General features: G+C 37.1%; 1 protein-coding gene across 1 annotated transcript; it reads left to right on the forward strand.

Moving 5' to 3' along the window:
* Window positions 1-3: 3 nt before the first annotated feature.
* Window positions 4-12,492, forward strand: CETN3 (centrin 3). The gene is made up of 5 exons (XM_032994818.2): window positions 4-133; window positions 2,897-3,032; window positions 4,807-4,921; window positions 7,481-7,672; window positions 12,033-12,492. The coding sequence occupies exons 1-5, from the start codon at window positions 117-119 to the stop codon at window positions 12,074-12,076; spliced, it is 504 nt and encodes a 167-aa protein (XP_032850709.2). The 5' UTR covers window positions 4-116; the 3' UTR covers window positions 12,077-12,492.
* Window positions 12,493-14,781: the final 2,289 nt, after the last annotated feature.

The following is a 14,781-nucleotide window of genomic DNA, read 5'->3' on the forward strand; positions in this document are numbered from 1 at the left end:
GGGGCGGGTGCGCGCCGGTGGGTGCCGGCGTCGCACCGCGTTTCCAAGGGGAAGGGAGGGCGGCGGGGCCGTGAGGAGGGGCGGCTCGGCCCGGCTCGGCCCGGCCCGGCAGCGCTATGAGTCTGGCCTTGAGGTCGGTATGAGCCGGGCGGTTTCTCCCCGCATACCACCACCACCACCACCACCTCGCTCCCTTTGGGCCCGCGGAGCGCGGGCGGCGGGGGTGGGGGGTGGGGGGGTGTTGCTGTGTGTGGGCCGCCATCCCGGAGCCTTCAGGGCCTCGCTGGCCGCCCTGAGAGGGGAATGGCGGGGGGAGATCTCGTCGGGGAGCGGGGTGAGGCGGGCAGCGGCTAGTGTGTGCCGGCGAAGGTCGTCCGCTGCCTCCAGCCGCTTATGTCTGATCCCTTCGGACGGGGGTCGTGGGCGGCTGGGGCGGATCAGGCCCGGCAGCCGTCTGCTCGCCGGGGGAGGGCACGGCCCGGCTGTGAGAGGTTCGCTTCTGGGTTGTCTGCAGTAATGCATCTTCAAAAAGCCTTTTAACAGGCGTTAAGTTAGGTTGTTGAGTTCCGGTGTTTGTTTTTTTGTTTGTTCGTCTGCTTGCTTGTTCAATTCTGGTTCAGTAACTGTTTCATAAAGGGGCCTGGCTTACAAATTCCATACCTGGCAAGTCCTTGTTTTCAGGAGTAATTAATATGCTTATATGGCATACACGATCCTTTGTTTTCAAGTCTGAGAACTTAATGCTTCAAGTGGTGAAAGTGGTTGCAGAAGGTGGCATTAAACTACTTACATTTAAGTACTGCTCTTTTGAAAACATTATTTTATGCAAAGCACTAAATAAGCACTGGAGTAGCCAGATCCTTCCTCCAGAAGAGTTCAGCATTAATCTGCTTTCAGACTTCTAAGTGGATTTCATCATCACAGCTCACAGAATATGTGCTCTCTGGATCTGAGATACTCTCACAGTCCTAATTATGTAGCCCACTCACAGCCATTTTAGTCCTTCCAGAAGCTATAGTAATCCAAAGCCAGTGTGAAATAATGCTGTCCCAATTGGTCTGCTAAGGACTTCTCATTCTTTGACAATACTGTGGTCAGAGGCAGGTCCAGCTTGTGCAGCCTGCTCTTTTCTTGTCTATATTTGGAACTTTTACTGGTGTAGCTTCAGTGGTTGTTGAAAGCTAAATATCAGCTGTGTGTTTAATCTTAGGTTTTAATTAAAGTTAGCAAATTCTGAACAGAGAAGAAAAAGCGGCTCATTACAGGAGATTTGGAAGATAAATATCCTTGAAAAACAGTTTTCATTCATCAGTAATTTTTGTGCATTTTACAGTAGGTGACACACCACGCATTTTGTCTCTGGAGCAAAAAACCACATAAGTGTAAAAAGCATTTTCCTGAGAGGAGAAAGTTGGAAAGGACTTCTGGAAGTTATCTAGGCTGCTCAGAGCGGGTCCCACTCAAAACTGAATGAGGTTGCTGAGCGCCTTTTCCAGTTGGCTTCCGAAATTTTCTGATGACAGAGGCACTTCAGTCTCCCAGTGCAACTGTTCCAGCGCATAAACACACAGTAGAAATGTTTCTCTTTAGATCCAGCTGCATTTTTTCCTCTTCTGTTTTGTAGTTGTTTTTTCTTGTCCTTTAACTGTGCTCGTCTGAGGGGAACCTGTCACTGTCTTCTGTGTAATAACCCTCTGGATCGTGAAGGACAGCACTTGGATCCCCTCTCCCTACCCCTCCCCTGCCTATTCCCTCTGCCCCACTCACCCTGGTCCAACCAAACCCATCTCCTTTGGCTTCTCATGCACTGTGTGCTGCAGCAACTAGGAACGGTAGTGTGCCTTAGGCTTTATCCACTTTCTGTACTTCTATCTGATGTGGCCTCATGGTCACAGAATGGAGGGGATTTACCACTGCAATTAGCCACGCTCATGACAGTGACAGTATGCTGCTCCTGCATGCCTGCTTCTTCCAGGAATGTACCTTGAGTACTGTAAGAATCTTAGTTGATATCAGCTGTTATCTCAAATGTACTTTTTTTTTTTTAGAGTTCTTGCTCTGAAATGGACATTTTCCAAGCAATTACTCTCGATACAGCAGTCAGTCTTACTGATGTGAATAAAGAACAGTTACAGCAAAATTTACCCTCTGCTATCCTGGTCCAAAGTGCCTTTTATCAGTGCCATCCTCTTCAGCTTTTTCAGTTCTTGTTCCCAGTATACGAATCATTTGTTTTCTGTCTGTTATCTGAAAATTTAATCTTATTTCTGGAAAAGAGAGCTGTCTTTGGGCAAGACTTGCTCATTTTGGGGACTTACGTATATACTGAAACAGAGCAAAAAGTCTTTTGAACAGTATGTATGTGTGTGATTTAAAGAATTTTAAGAAATCTGTAAATGCCGTTTGTTTTAAGAGCTGTTATTGGCAACAAAGCCGATTTGTGGCACCTAATGCCCACTTTAGTAACCAGACAACCCAGTTGTCTCTTCTGGTTAAGCCTCCAGCAGCCTGTCTGTCTCAAAATTATTTCCTCTAAGCTACAGTTAGAAATAAAGCATTTTCAGGAGTTGTATCATTTCAACTGCTAATCTAGTTTGTAACCTCAAGTATTCTTTTTAACTGGTAGTTTTTCTACCCTGTTTTTTTTGTTGTTATTTATTAACCAAAACATCTGTGCTGGTTTTATTTTGGGTGGGGAAGTGGAGGTGTCATTCAGCTTTCACAAAAGAATTATCTATTTCATGTGTTATTTTAAACTGGGAGGACAAGCTGGGAAAAGACTGAATAGAGAAGGTAGTGATCTGTGCAATTATGGTGAGGTTGTTGTTGTAAGATGTTATCTACAGTGGTATTTTCCCAGAAGAAATCAATTGCGCTTAATTTCTTCCTTATATAGGAATGAGCTTTCAGTAGACAAAACTAAAAAGAAGAAAAGAAGAGAACTGACTGAGGAACAGAAGCAAGAAATTAAAGATGCCTTTGAGTTGTTTGATACAGACAAAGATAGAGCAATAAATTATCATGAATTAAAGGTAAAGGTTTTTTTTTTCATTTAATCAATTTTATGGCAGACAATATGTATCCGTTTCTTAGTGAGTTTTTAAGATGTTGACTGTATCTTTAAAAAAAATGCTCCATGTTCAAGATTTCTTGCTGGGCTGAAGGAGTGAGGATTTTCGGGGGAGCAGGGGGCGGAAAAAAGGAAGTACTGCATTGATGTAAGAATGAGCTTTTCTTCCCACACTATACTTGACACAAACAGAATAGCTGTAGCATCCTAGGTAACGCTGGTCTGAATGATCCCCAGGGTTTAACTTGGACAGATGACTAAGTGAGAAAAACTCTTGAAAAACTGCTTCGTTCTTTTTAAAGACACTGTATAATCTGAAGCTTGGTGTTGTGAAAATCTACAGGTTTCAGGTGCGTAGGTGAAAGATGTAAATCAGATTTGTAGAGCTGTTGACTACAAGCCAGAGCTTACCCACTTGCATTTTTCAACAGGGAGCCTGTGGGTTGTAGAAATGAGGTACGCTGTTTGCTGTGTGTGGGAGGGACTCAGTAGTTGCCCTTCTCTGTGAAGGCTTCTCCTGTTAATAGCTGTCAGCAAATAGAGGTTAGGATGGCAGTCTTTACTAGTGAGTCCTGCTGCCTGGAAGTCTCTAGATGTAGTACATGAAGTTTATTAAAGTGTCTTTGATTAAATATTTTATGAATTTTATTCTAACTATACTGCATCAAGAATAAAATACAGCTTTGGAGAGGCCAGTGTTTCTGTCAGGTATGGGGTGAGATTCTTTTGGGAAGGAATACCTAATCTAGACTTCTGGTTTCACATTCTGTCTCTACTAAGTAACTCAGGGGAAAAAAAAAAAGTCTTATTTTTACTTTAATTGATATTAGAAGGATGTCGTAGGTATAGCGATGCCCTTCTCTTTATTTCAGAGTTCAGGTATTTTTCTTTGCTGGAAGCTACAGTGAGTGAGGTAATACTGGGGAGTGTTTCAGGACTGTTAACATGCTTTTTCCACTTATGATATGCTTTGAATTCCCAGCTGGCATGATTACCTTCAAAGCTGTTTCTTAGCTGCCTAATTAAATATTGTGGCCCTGAAGATAGTACTGTGGAAGAACAGAAGTCTAATAAAGAAAAGAACTTTCTCGTTTACAAAATCAGCATATAGCATAGATTTTTGAATAGATATATCCAATAGGATTGTGGTTTTCCACTTCTGGTTTAGCGTATGTGCATCAGTTTGGAGGAAGTCAAGGTGCTGTGTGCGGAGAAATTGCCATCTCAGCTGAAATGGAAAACTACACGTGTAGTAATAGAAAAATAAAAAATAGGTTGGTTTATGTTGTTCACTGGCAAAGCAGTAAAGTCACTTGTAAGAGGACTTGTAAACCCATGAACATATACACACTTAGTATGAATACTGAAGAAGAATAATTTGAAGAATGATTTCACTTTTTTCTTTGAAAAAATGTCAGTACTTAAAATGTTTTTAGAAATGAGGAAGAGAAATCTACCTGTCCTAAGAAATATTTGATCCAGTCAGTAAAATCCTTGAAAATGCAGAGGCTAGGTTTTTCACTGTAACTTTATGTTCCATTTGCTAACAGTACTTTTAGGTGATTTTTATATCCAAACCTTTTTTCTTTTTATTAATTTTATTTATTATTGTTGCTAAACCACTGATATGTACCTTCTTTCTTGGACAAGAAGGTAATTACTGAAAATAAAAAGAAATCTGTTAAATCTGTATTTTAATCTTCATACGTGGTTGCACTTCCATTTTATTCCAAAAGGTGGCAATGAGAGCCTTGGGTTTTGATGTGAAAAAAGCTGATGTACTGAAAATACTTAAAGATTATGATCGAGAAGCGACAGGCAAGATCACCTTTGAAGATTTTAATGAAGTTGGTATGTGTTTGATTGTGTATCTTTAGAGAAATTTAGCGTATAGTAGTGACTAGAATTTGGAAGCAGTACTTTGTATATTTTTTCAGTTATTTAGTAATATTAAGAAGTAGAAGTGGGAAATCTAATTTCCTATTTTTCTTAACAAAAATCAATAGTGGAGGAAAATATATCTTTGTATTCTGAATACTCAGTTTGATATGTAAAGATGAATGACAGCCACAGTATAAAAGGAAATAAGAGTATACACAGTCCTAATCTTTTTCAAACTTACACAGAGGAATAAATGCTAACTTAAAATATAGATATTCTTGTGTTCCTTATGGATTTTCTAAGATGCTCCTTCCTGCTGTGGAAAAAGTATTTGGCATTGAATTTCATGGGAAGGAGTATATACACAGACAAACTCTAAACTGAATAGTGACTTCACATATAACAAAGATAAGAGAAATTGAAGCAGATGTTAAATATTATACTTTAAGGATTTTCAACTGTTGATAAAACCAGTGAAATTTTAATAGTCACTTTCTTTCATCTGAACACTGTGTATTGCACAGTTTGACATACTTTGAGTGTGTAGAGATTGCAGAATTTTTAAAGATAAAGTTTCTTCGAAGATTTTTTTGTTGTTACACATAATTTATACTTTGCATACCAAAAAAATAAGCTCTGTGGGATTTCTCCATGTATGGCTTTACATCTCTGTTTTATTATTCCAGTCCATGTGCTCAAGGCATTAGTTTTTTGTAACTTTTCTGAAACCCCTCCCCACTGTAGTACATGTATATTTGCTCTTGGCTACGAATAACATGGCAGAACTTTGATTGAAATATGGCAAATTTTATTTATTTAACAGGTTAGGATTGGACAAAATGTTTTGTTAATAACAGATAGTAATTTTGTAGTTGTATTCCAGGTTAGAGCAAATTACAAGTCAAAAGAGAATCAAAAATAAAGCCTATGGGGAAATATGCATGATCAGTCCTGATTTAATTAAAAAAAAAGTATTGATTTAATAGTACTACTAATAATACAATTATAATTATGTCATTATTCTATAATACATAATTTAATATACTGTAATTACTGTGTAATTCTTTTAAATTCCTGATGTTCAGTCCTGTCATTGTTCATTGTTTCCAGGTTCTGTCCTGGCTATCAATATAGGCAGTCAATAAGTGCTGTTGGAAGCCGGGAAAATTTTTTAGAAAGCACAATATATACTTAGAAGGCAACTGAACCTGTCCCAAAACTTGAATCAGAATTGAGTTGCAATATGAGGCAATATGACTGTGACACAGAATTAAACATGATACCACTTCTATCAGAAAGTTCAGGGAGTTAGAGAAAATGAAATAAAATACTGCAACTTTAATTGTGAAGAGCTGCTGAATATGAGCAAAGCAATTCTTGAGCCATCAATTTTTCATAATTTAATGTTATTTATGGTTTTAAAATGAAGGAATAGCCCATCTAGAATGTATAAACACGGAATTACATTTTGTCTCATTTTGTACAATCATGTTACCGATAGTATTTGGAGACCTAGTGTGTTACTGTTCTTCATCTAACATTGTTGTTGTCTTTTTTTCTTCAAAAGGTAATTTTTTTAAAATGATGTAATACTGTCATGCAGCATAGTTGTTTTAAGTGAAAATATTTAAATTTAGTATAAGTCTGAGAGATTTATGTAGACATATAAGCTTCATTGCTATATTGACCTTATATGAGCTTGAATCTAATTTTTTCCTGTCAAGTTCGCTAAGCCAGAGCAGGCATTCCACCTGCAGATAGCAGCACATGCTAAGTGGTCCTCTATGCACAAAACAGGGTTGATGTGTTTTTAATGGCTTGATGAAAGTCATAAATAGCAAGCCCTGTAATATAAGACTAGCAGGTATAAAGATGTGAAGATATATTACGGTTGGTTGGTCTGAAATAATTACTAGAAAATTACTTTATGTGGCAAGTTTGTCTTTTCTGTTACAGAAACTGACAGATGGTTGTGATAAAAGGAATAACAAAGGCTGATGAATTCTTTCAGATTGAACATCTTGGGCTTAGGTTTTTTAGGGTTTTTGTTAGTGTGATTTTGTATCTAAAAGAGAGGCTACTTGTGCATGTTTTTCATTACTTAGAGTTTCAGTGTTCTCTCCCAGTCAAAATTTTATCTTGATCAAAACATACAAAATAAAAAAAAAATCACATGTCTTCATCTGTCAGAGCTGCTGTTTTTTCTGAAAGGTAAGTTTGGAACAGAGGAGGTATGTGTATACTTTTAGTTCCTATTGAAGTGTGTTGAAAGCATGACTGTCTAAATTTCTGTGTAGCTTTTCACTGCAACAGTTATGTCCCAAAGAGAAACTCAGCTTGGGAAAAAAAGAGAGATGTGAAAGATAACAGACGACAGTCAAACAAATATGCATTTTGAATTGAAATATACAAAAATGAAAGAACAGGTGAAATAGGAAGTGCTTGTTCTTCATACTGCCTCAGTCTGCTAAGGTTTTCTGAGTTTAGCCTTCAGAATTTTTTAGCCTGATTTAAGTATCCTTCTTACAGTGACAGACTGGATATTGGACAGAGACCCACAAGAAGAAATACTCAAGGCATTCAAATTGTTTGATGATGATGACTCTGGTAAAATAAGTCTGAGAAACCTGCGCCGTGTTGCTAGAGAATTGGGTGAAAACATGTCTGATGAAGAACTGCGGGCTATGATTGAAGAATTTGATAAGGATGGAGATGGAGAAAGTACGTGTTAGCAAACAAAAACCCATATAGTCTGTTCTTCATTTTCTTCTCTTTTTAAATGTGGTTTTCTTCTGGAAATGTCCTATTCTGTTTCCTTCTCAATAACTTTCAGCTCAAACTTAATTTAGCTAACAAATAATGAAATTGGTTTTGACAGCTACTAGTCCTGGAAACACATCTTGGGAGTCTAAAAATTAAGTTGATTTCTCAAGTTGATTCACCACTAACTGTTATTCAACCAATATCTATTAAAAGTTTGGTGAAAGTGTAGTTGAAGGTGGAAGTAATTGAACTGGTACATGGGAGATGCCATGTACATACATGACATTTTTATTTCCTTATAAATCAGTAAAAGGATTAAAGTGCTGAGAGAAACCCTTGATCACCTAGTCAGTATTTCTTCAGTGGTGATGTGCTGCTGTTTGTGACTTAAGTGTGGCAGTCAGATATGGAGAATTAAGCTAATAAATCAGTCTGGATGTACCCTGAGTCTATGCAGGATTAGCTTGGATAGGCCTTTAATGTACTTCTGAACCTTAGAGCACTGAAGAGCATAGTGTGAAAGATGGCTCTGGGCAGTCGACAAGATCCATACAGATTGGGCTGCAGAAGGGATTTATTAGCTAGATAAATAATGAATTAACAGATCCAGTTTGATACCGTGCTTATTAAATCTTCGTGAATGCTGAAACAGATTTTTTTCATTAACTTGAAAACACCCGTATGTTTACACCAGAAACCTTAGTATCTGAATTTCAGGGACCACTCATTTGACACCATCTACAGTAAACCACTGCATTTTTGACATTCATCAAAATCTACTTCTGAGTTTTTCTTTCAGGATAGTGACTCATGTCTGAGATTTCACTAGCAGTTCATCAACTTTTCCATTTGCAATAGTATTTCTTGTGAGCTGCCGCATCTGTTGGACTCAATAGTCTCACTACTAGTGGAAAAAATCTGCATTGTCAGATTTGTGACAGACACTTCTTCCTAGAGATAGATGTTATTGCATACTTGGGAATACAATTACTTGAGTACTGAAACAACCCCTTTTCTTTCAAGAGGAAGAGCAGGGCTTTTAAATATGGCCACTGCTGTGGAGATGTGAACCTTTTCTCTTGTAGTGGTGTAATATACAGAGCCTGGAAACAAAGATTGTGAAAGGTCAGTGACTCCACTGCCAGAAGAGTGTTAATGTTGATGCTTAGTACTAAAGTGAGTGTTGAGAAAAGTGTGTGATTTCTTTCTTTTTGGAGCTATTGTTTTCTGATATCTTTCTATGGTCTGAGACTATGGTTCCTTAATAAATCCATACTGCATAATTCTGCTGGTATTCTACATTCCCAGCTGTGCCTTCTCACCCATTTTTTGCACTGGCAGTATCTGATCCCACAGGTGAGATGTTTAAGGGAGGTAAGCCAGGACAAGAAAACAATTCATTTAGGTTTTTGTTGTTTTTCTTTCTATTGGAGCCCTGAACTGTCTTACTCCTTGATCAGATTTTCTTGATCTGCATCCTGAGAAAATAGATTTTGTTTTTTTCTCAGTGTTTCTTATAGGATAGTTGAAGCAGGTGAGTATAGTGGAAGGTGCAAATCCTATTTTCAGTCACCTATCTGTGTAGTGACACAGAGGATTGCAGCTGTGAATTCTGGCAGACAGTAGGATACCTATTTCGTTTTCAGTAGCTGCGAAGCAGGGAAGAAATGATGTCTGTTTTCTCAATCCATTAGATTGATTGCTAGTCTGCATAGATACTTTCGTTTTTAGCTTGTTTTGCTTTTAAAAGGACAAGTTATAAGGACACTGCATTGCTAGCTTGACTTTTTTTTTTAAGGTTAATTTTTTGGGAATCAGCAGGCGCATTTTGTTCTGTGTTACTCTCCTGGAGATGCCAGTTGAGATGTCGAAGTCAAGGATCAAGGATATTTTTTTATCGTGTGGCTATTTGGTCACTACAAATTGAATGTAGACCACTAGCTCCTTTCAAGAAAGTTACTGAGTCATCATTACTTTGGGTCAGTGTTACCTTTTTGAATTCAAATTGATCAGATACGAGTGGGTGGCTGTTTCCTCTTATTCATCCATTCATTCTCTTTGTTACAGTAGTCAAGCACAAGATCAGATATGGAAGATTGACAGCATAATGTTTGTATATGGTGTTGTTTATCCTTAAGGTTCTGTGTGTTTTCTGTTCTTTAAAGAAAACTGATGCTGTTTCTGTCTTTTTAAGATTCATCCTGAAAAAGTAAATAATCCTGTGAATCACTGTTCCATTTAGCTTCAAACATCTGGGTCATGTAGCAAAATCTTGCTGTCATCTAATTCTCCTTCTTTTCCTGCCAAAAAAAAAAAATTATCTGGAACTGTTAGTTGGTAGCATTTTTAATTGTGACTTCAAATACAGAAATAATACCACTTGTGGTTTACCAGCCTTCTTACATTTGAGAGATTGTTTTGCTTATAGTGAAATAAGGTCTGTTGTGTGGTATGCAGGCTACTTGAACCCTTGTGTTTCCAGCAAAACCACTGAGCTGTAGTGGTACACTGTCCATAACTTTCCATAGAAGGTATTTTTGACATTCTTGTCTGCCTTAAAAACATATATAACCTTATTCTCGTACTCCTGGTGTTAGAAGTGACTTTTGTTTCAGAGTATGACTATTTTTAGAAACTCCATACTGTCAGTTCATGCAGTTTTTGTCATCTTGTGTGGATGCATCTGTAGGAAACATGATCCAGTCTTAGGTCCCGGGTTTTGGCACAGAATTGGGAAGAAAAGCCTCCACTGAAATAATATGTTCCTTTAAGCCCCTAGAGTCAGAGTCAACATTTTCTTCATATTAGCTGTGATACTTGCTTGTTCTTTTACAATCATTTATGTCATGGAATTGAGGGAAATCTGACACTAGGAAAGACTGTGATTGACTCAGTGATTGTGCTTACCTTGTAAACAGATCCTAAGTCTGAGGAGGATTAACTGAGTTACTGGGAATTGTAACTACGCTTCTCTTTGCAGTTTGTTTGAATGTTACAAAAATCTGTTCATCATTATAATATTGTATTTCCACTTTGCAGCATTGTTTAAAAAAGATGTTTGAATATTTTTGGGGGGATGTTTGCAGTTGTGCTGTTGCTGTGCTAAAGCGGTGGAAATGCTTTTTAAAGTCATACAGGCAACATAGTGCTTATGTATAGCAGAACATGTAGCTATATGATAGACTGATATTTCAGAGTATAGGGTCCTAAGCTAGACTTGTTTCATACTTTTTGACATGTGTCACAACAGAGCAGATTTAGGTCTATTTTTTTTTATTCTTTAAAATAGATCAATTTGTTTAATTTTCTTCTATGTGTAAATGTAGCTCTTACTTTGCAATGCTTTGTTTAGGAATAGCTTGGGCACGTTGGCTGGTACAGATAATTGTCAGGGAGAATTCTTCATACGTGTCTGGTCTTTTCCATTGCACTGACTTACTCTAATCATTCCCCACTACAGTAATTAGTTGCACAGCGAACATGTTCGTTGGTTAACTCTTTTGCAGTGGCTCTGTTTTAACATATGAGTAAGGTCAATAGCTCAGCTATAAGTGCAGCAAAATAATTAATGACTGCTAATTAATTTATTATTATGACTTAATTTCTTAAAGTACATTTGTGTAAGATTTCTGGTAATTAGAACTGAAGAATGAAGAAAGTTCAGATGGGTAAAAGCTTGTCAAAAGTCCATTTTAATTCCAGCTAATTTATGGAATCATAAGTAAATGATCTTAAAATTAATTTTGTATTTGGCAAGTGTTACAGGCTTGAGAGAGAGGAATAGCTTGGTTTAGGGTGTGGGGGTGGTTTGGACATAAATGTCTGAATCATGATTTTAAGAATAAAACTGAATTTGATTGTAACTGGAGCTGCAGTATTGTTGCTTAAGAAGCAATTAATAAAATGTATCTGCCATTTTTAATGCTTTTATAAATCTTAAAAAACAAGTATTTGTTTTTGCATAGCCATGTTTTTACATACTTGCTGTTTTTTTCTAGCTTGTTTACTTCTAGAATATTTTTACTTTCATAATTAGAAATAATAGCATGTTATATGTGAGCTAGATTCCGGCTTAACCACATAATTCAGCTTGCATTCTGAATATTCCTTTCACATGAGAAAAAAAAAAAAAAGTGCAAAATCTCTATTTTAGAAGAAAAAAACCCGAACTTGTAAACCCTGATTAGTAATGGATCAGTCACAATGAACACTAACTGCAAAACCTTCAAGTAAAAAGTATAATACAGATATACATTATTTTCGTTTATGGTTTATGGATTTTTGCGGGTTGTCTTAACGATTTTCTCTTTTTCTACAGTCAATCAAGAAGAGTTCATTGCTATTATGACTGGAGATATTTAGCATTAGAAGAAAAGAAATGAACTCAGCACAAAGGGGAGGAATCATTGGCAGCTTCCATTACAATGTTTTGTACATTCATTCATTTCTGTAGCTGGAGTGATGCAGAAAATTACCTTCCTCACAGGACCAAAATAAAGACAGGTTATATCCACTTATAGTTCAGCACTTTGTATCATTAAATATTATCACTAGAATAATTGATATATCATTTTAGAACAAGTCAGTAATGCTGCATTTGAGAATGTTCGAGTACTCATTTGTAAAATAGCTTTGTATAGGATTTCTAAATTGTATCATATTACAAGAACCTTTTGAGGTTGACTTTGTGTTAGCATTAGCTATGGCCTTAGTTTTGATACATGAGGTTTGACAAACTTCCATTTTAATAAAATGTTCTTTACTATTGCTACTTGAAAGTGTTATTTTGTAGTTTAATTTGTACTGGACTATAATGTAAAATCCTTTAGGGAAAGGAATTTTTTTTCATTTATAGGCTTATACTTCCGCTGTTCTAGATGAATGGTAACATTAAATGAGCAAGCATTTGCATCCTCAAAGATGCAATTTGTTAACTCTGTATTACCCCTGTGTGATAGCAAAGGACAGGCAACTATATATGATGATAAACTGGTATCAAAAATGTGCTTAAATCATCCAGATGTCAGCTAGCAGCTCTCTCTTCAGTATCTACAGCTCTGATCGCTGTGGAGACAATGAAAACTGTTTATGATGATTAGATGCTATTTCTGCAGTATCTAATTTTTAAAGTAGTTGAAGAGACTGGATATATTTCTACTCTGTCTTCCAGAAGAGTTCCTGTGGGCTGATCTTCCAGATTTCCTGTATATTAGTTGTACTTTCTTATTTTTAAATTTCACTCTCCTTATATATCAAAAAATTTAAATCTTGGTAATCCTGTGTTCATCTTTATTGTCAGAAAAGCAGCTGTTTTTTAACTGTCAGTAATCCTGGGGTCATGAACAGGTTTGCCCTGCACAAACAATCAGAGGTTGGTATTTATTGAAGATGGAAGTGAAGGTCATCAAAGTTAATAGATTTTTCCTGTCATTTTTCAAGTGTGTATTGTAAAATTCTTATCTGTGAAATACTGTGTTGCTCTCTATTAAGCCATCCATACCAGTCCATTCATACAGAAAGGTACAGCAATTCAGAATGGCTAGCAGTGGGTCCGTGTAACTGATCAAGTATGGAGAGATGCCTCGTGTAGAACCCCCGTGGGGTACGTGGCCATCAGCTGGGTCGCTCTCACTCAGACATCTTTCAATCTGCCTTTGCTAGGAAAGGACATTCTTCCTGTTGAGATACTTTCATTTTGTTTTTGTTTTTGTTTTTTTTTTTTTTTTCAAAATTAATTATGCAAATAGGGAAAAATGGTAGGTTTAAAATTAACATGAAACTTGTGGGAACGAAGGAATAATTGGTATTTGCCAGGAAATTTAAGTCTTCTTAATGTTATGTTAATGTCTCAGTCTTAAAGTTTTACTTAAACTTCCTCCATGCTATATCAGAGGTGCATTTTATAAGCAGGTTCTTGGTCAGAAAGTTAACAGCATGAAGTATTTGCAGGATAAAGATTAGTGTTTTATTTGCAGGATAAAGATTGGTGTTTATGGGCAAAAATTCTGCTATATATAGTATAAACACACTTTATTTCTTTTATATTAATTCCAGTATAAATAGGTGGGAAAGGGGAAAAATAAGACTTGAAGGATTCTACCGTGCAAGAGAAAATCTTGCTTGGAAATAAATACAGAAAACTTCTTACAAGTCGGGTAAAATGCTTTAGAATCCAATAGCAAAAACCAGCCCATATGAAATACAAAACTTACTTTAAAAAAACCCCTACCATTTAAAAAAACCCAAACAAAACAACAAAAAAGCCACAAAACCCAATCCAACTTTTAACCAATATTTTGCAATCTTACCAGATTTGTTTGGGAGATGAATATTTAGGGGAAAAGATTCAGTGTTTGGAACTGAGCCTATGAACAGCTCTTAACAGGTATTTTTGAGGAACCAATATAAGAATTGTCCAGTAGTTTCTGGCTTTGCTTTTAACTTCTTAGGTAAACTATTTCAGGAGCATTTTTATTTTCTGCAGATAGTAGTAGTGATAAAAAACTTAATAAAGAACTTGGTCATCAAAAAACTTTTTCCCTGTGGATCATACCTTTATTCTGAATGTGTCAGTTTTCTAATACACTGCTGTGGCAGTTGAACGACTGGCTTTTATGGGGATGTTACGGTTCTGTTCCTCCGTAGATGGCTGGTAATTATTTCTAGATGGGTGTCACCTTCTGTCTGTAACTCTTCCAGGAAGATGCACTTTGTCTCTCCTGGCTTGAGGCCTTATTTCTAGCTTTTGCAATGTACTTGAAAGATCTTGCTTTATTCTTGCAGATGTGGCAGCACTTGTTAATGGCTAGATAACAATAGTGCAGTGCTCCATAAGCACGGACCAGTGAACGGGAGAGGTCTTACAAGTTGCTCAGGCTGTGGGAGTGGCACTGAAGAAAAGAAGAAGAGACAATCAGCATAGTATTTCATGATACTGTCTCAAATGTTCAGCTTTGCTTTTTCTTTGCATTTCACCATTAGGGATATTCCTGCATTCCGAAAGCATGCTTGTTTTGTGCTGCTGACTGGTGAGCTTCTTGCTGTTTTCTCTACTGGGGGTGCAGCAG

The sequence above is a fragment of the Tyto alba genome, unplaced genomic scaffold (assembly GCF_018691265.1).
Source record: "Tyto alba isolate M040663 unplaced genomic scaffold, T.alba_DEE_v4.0 Super-Scaffold_13, whole genome shotgun sequence".
NCBI lineage: Eukaryota > Metazoa > Chordata > Aves > Strigiformes > Tytonidae > Tyto > Tyto alba.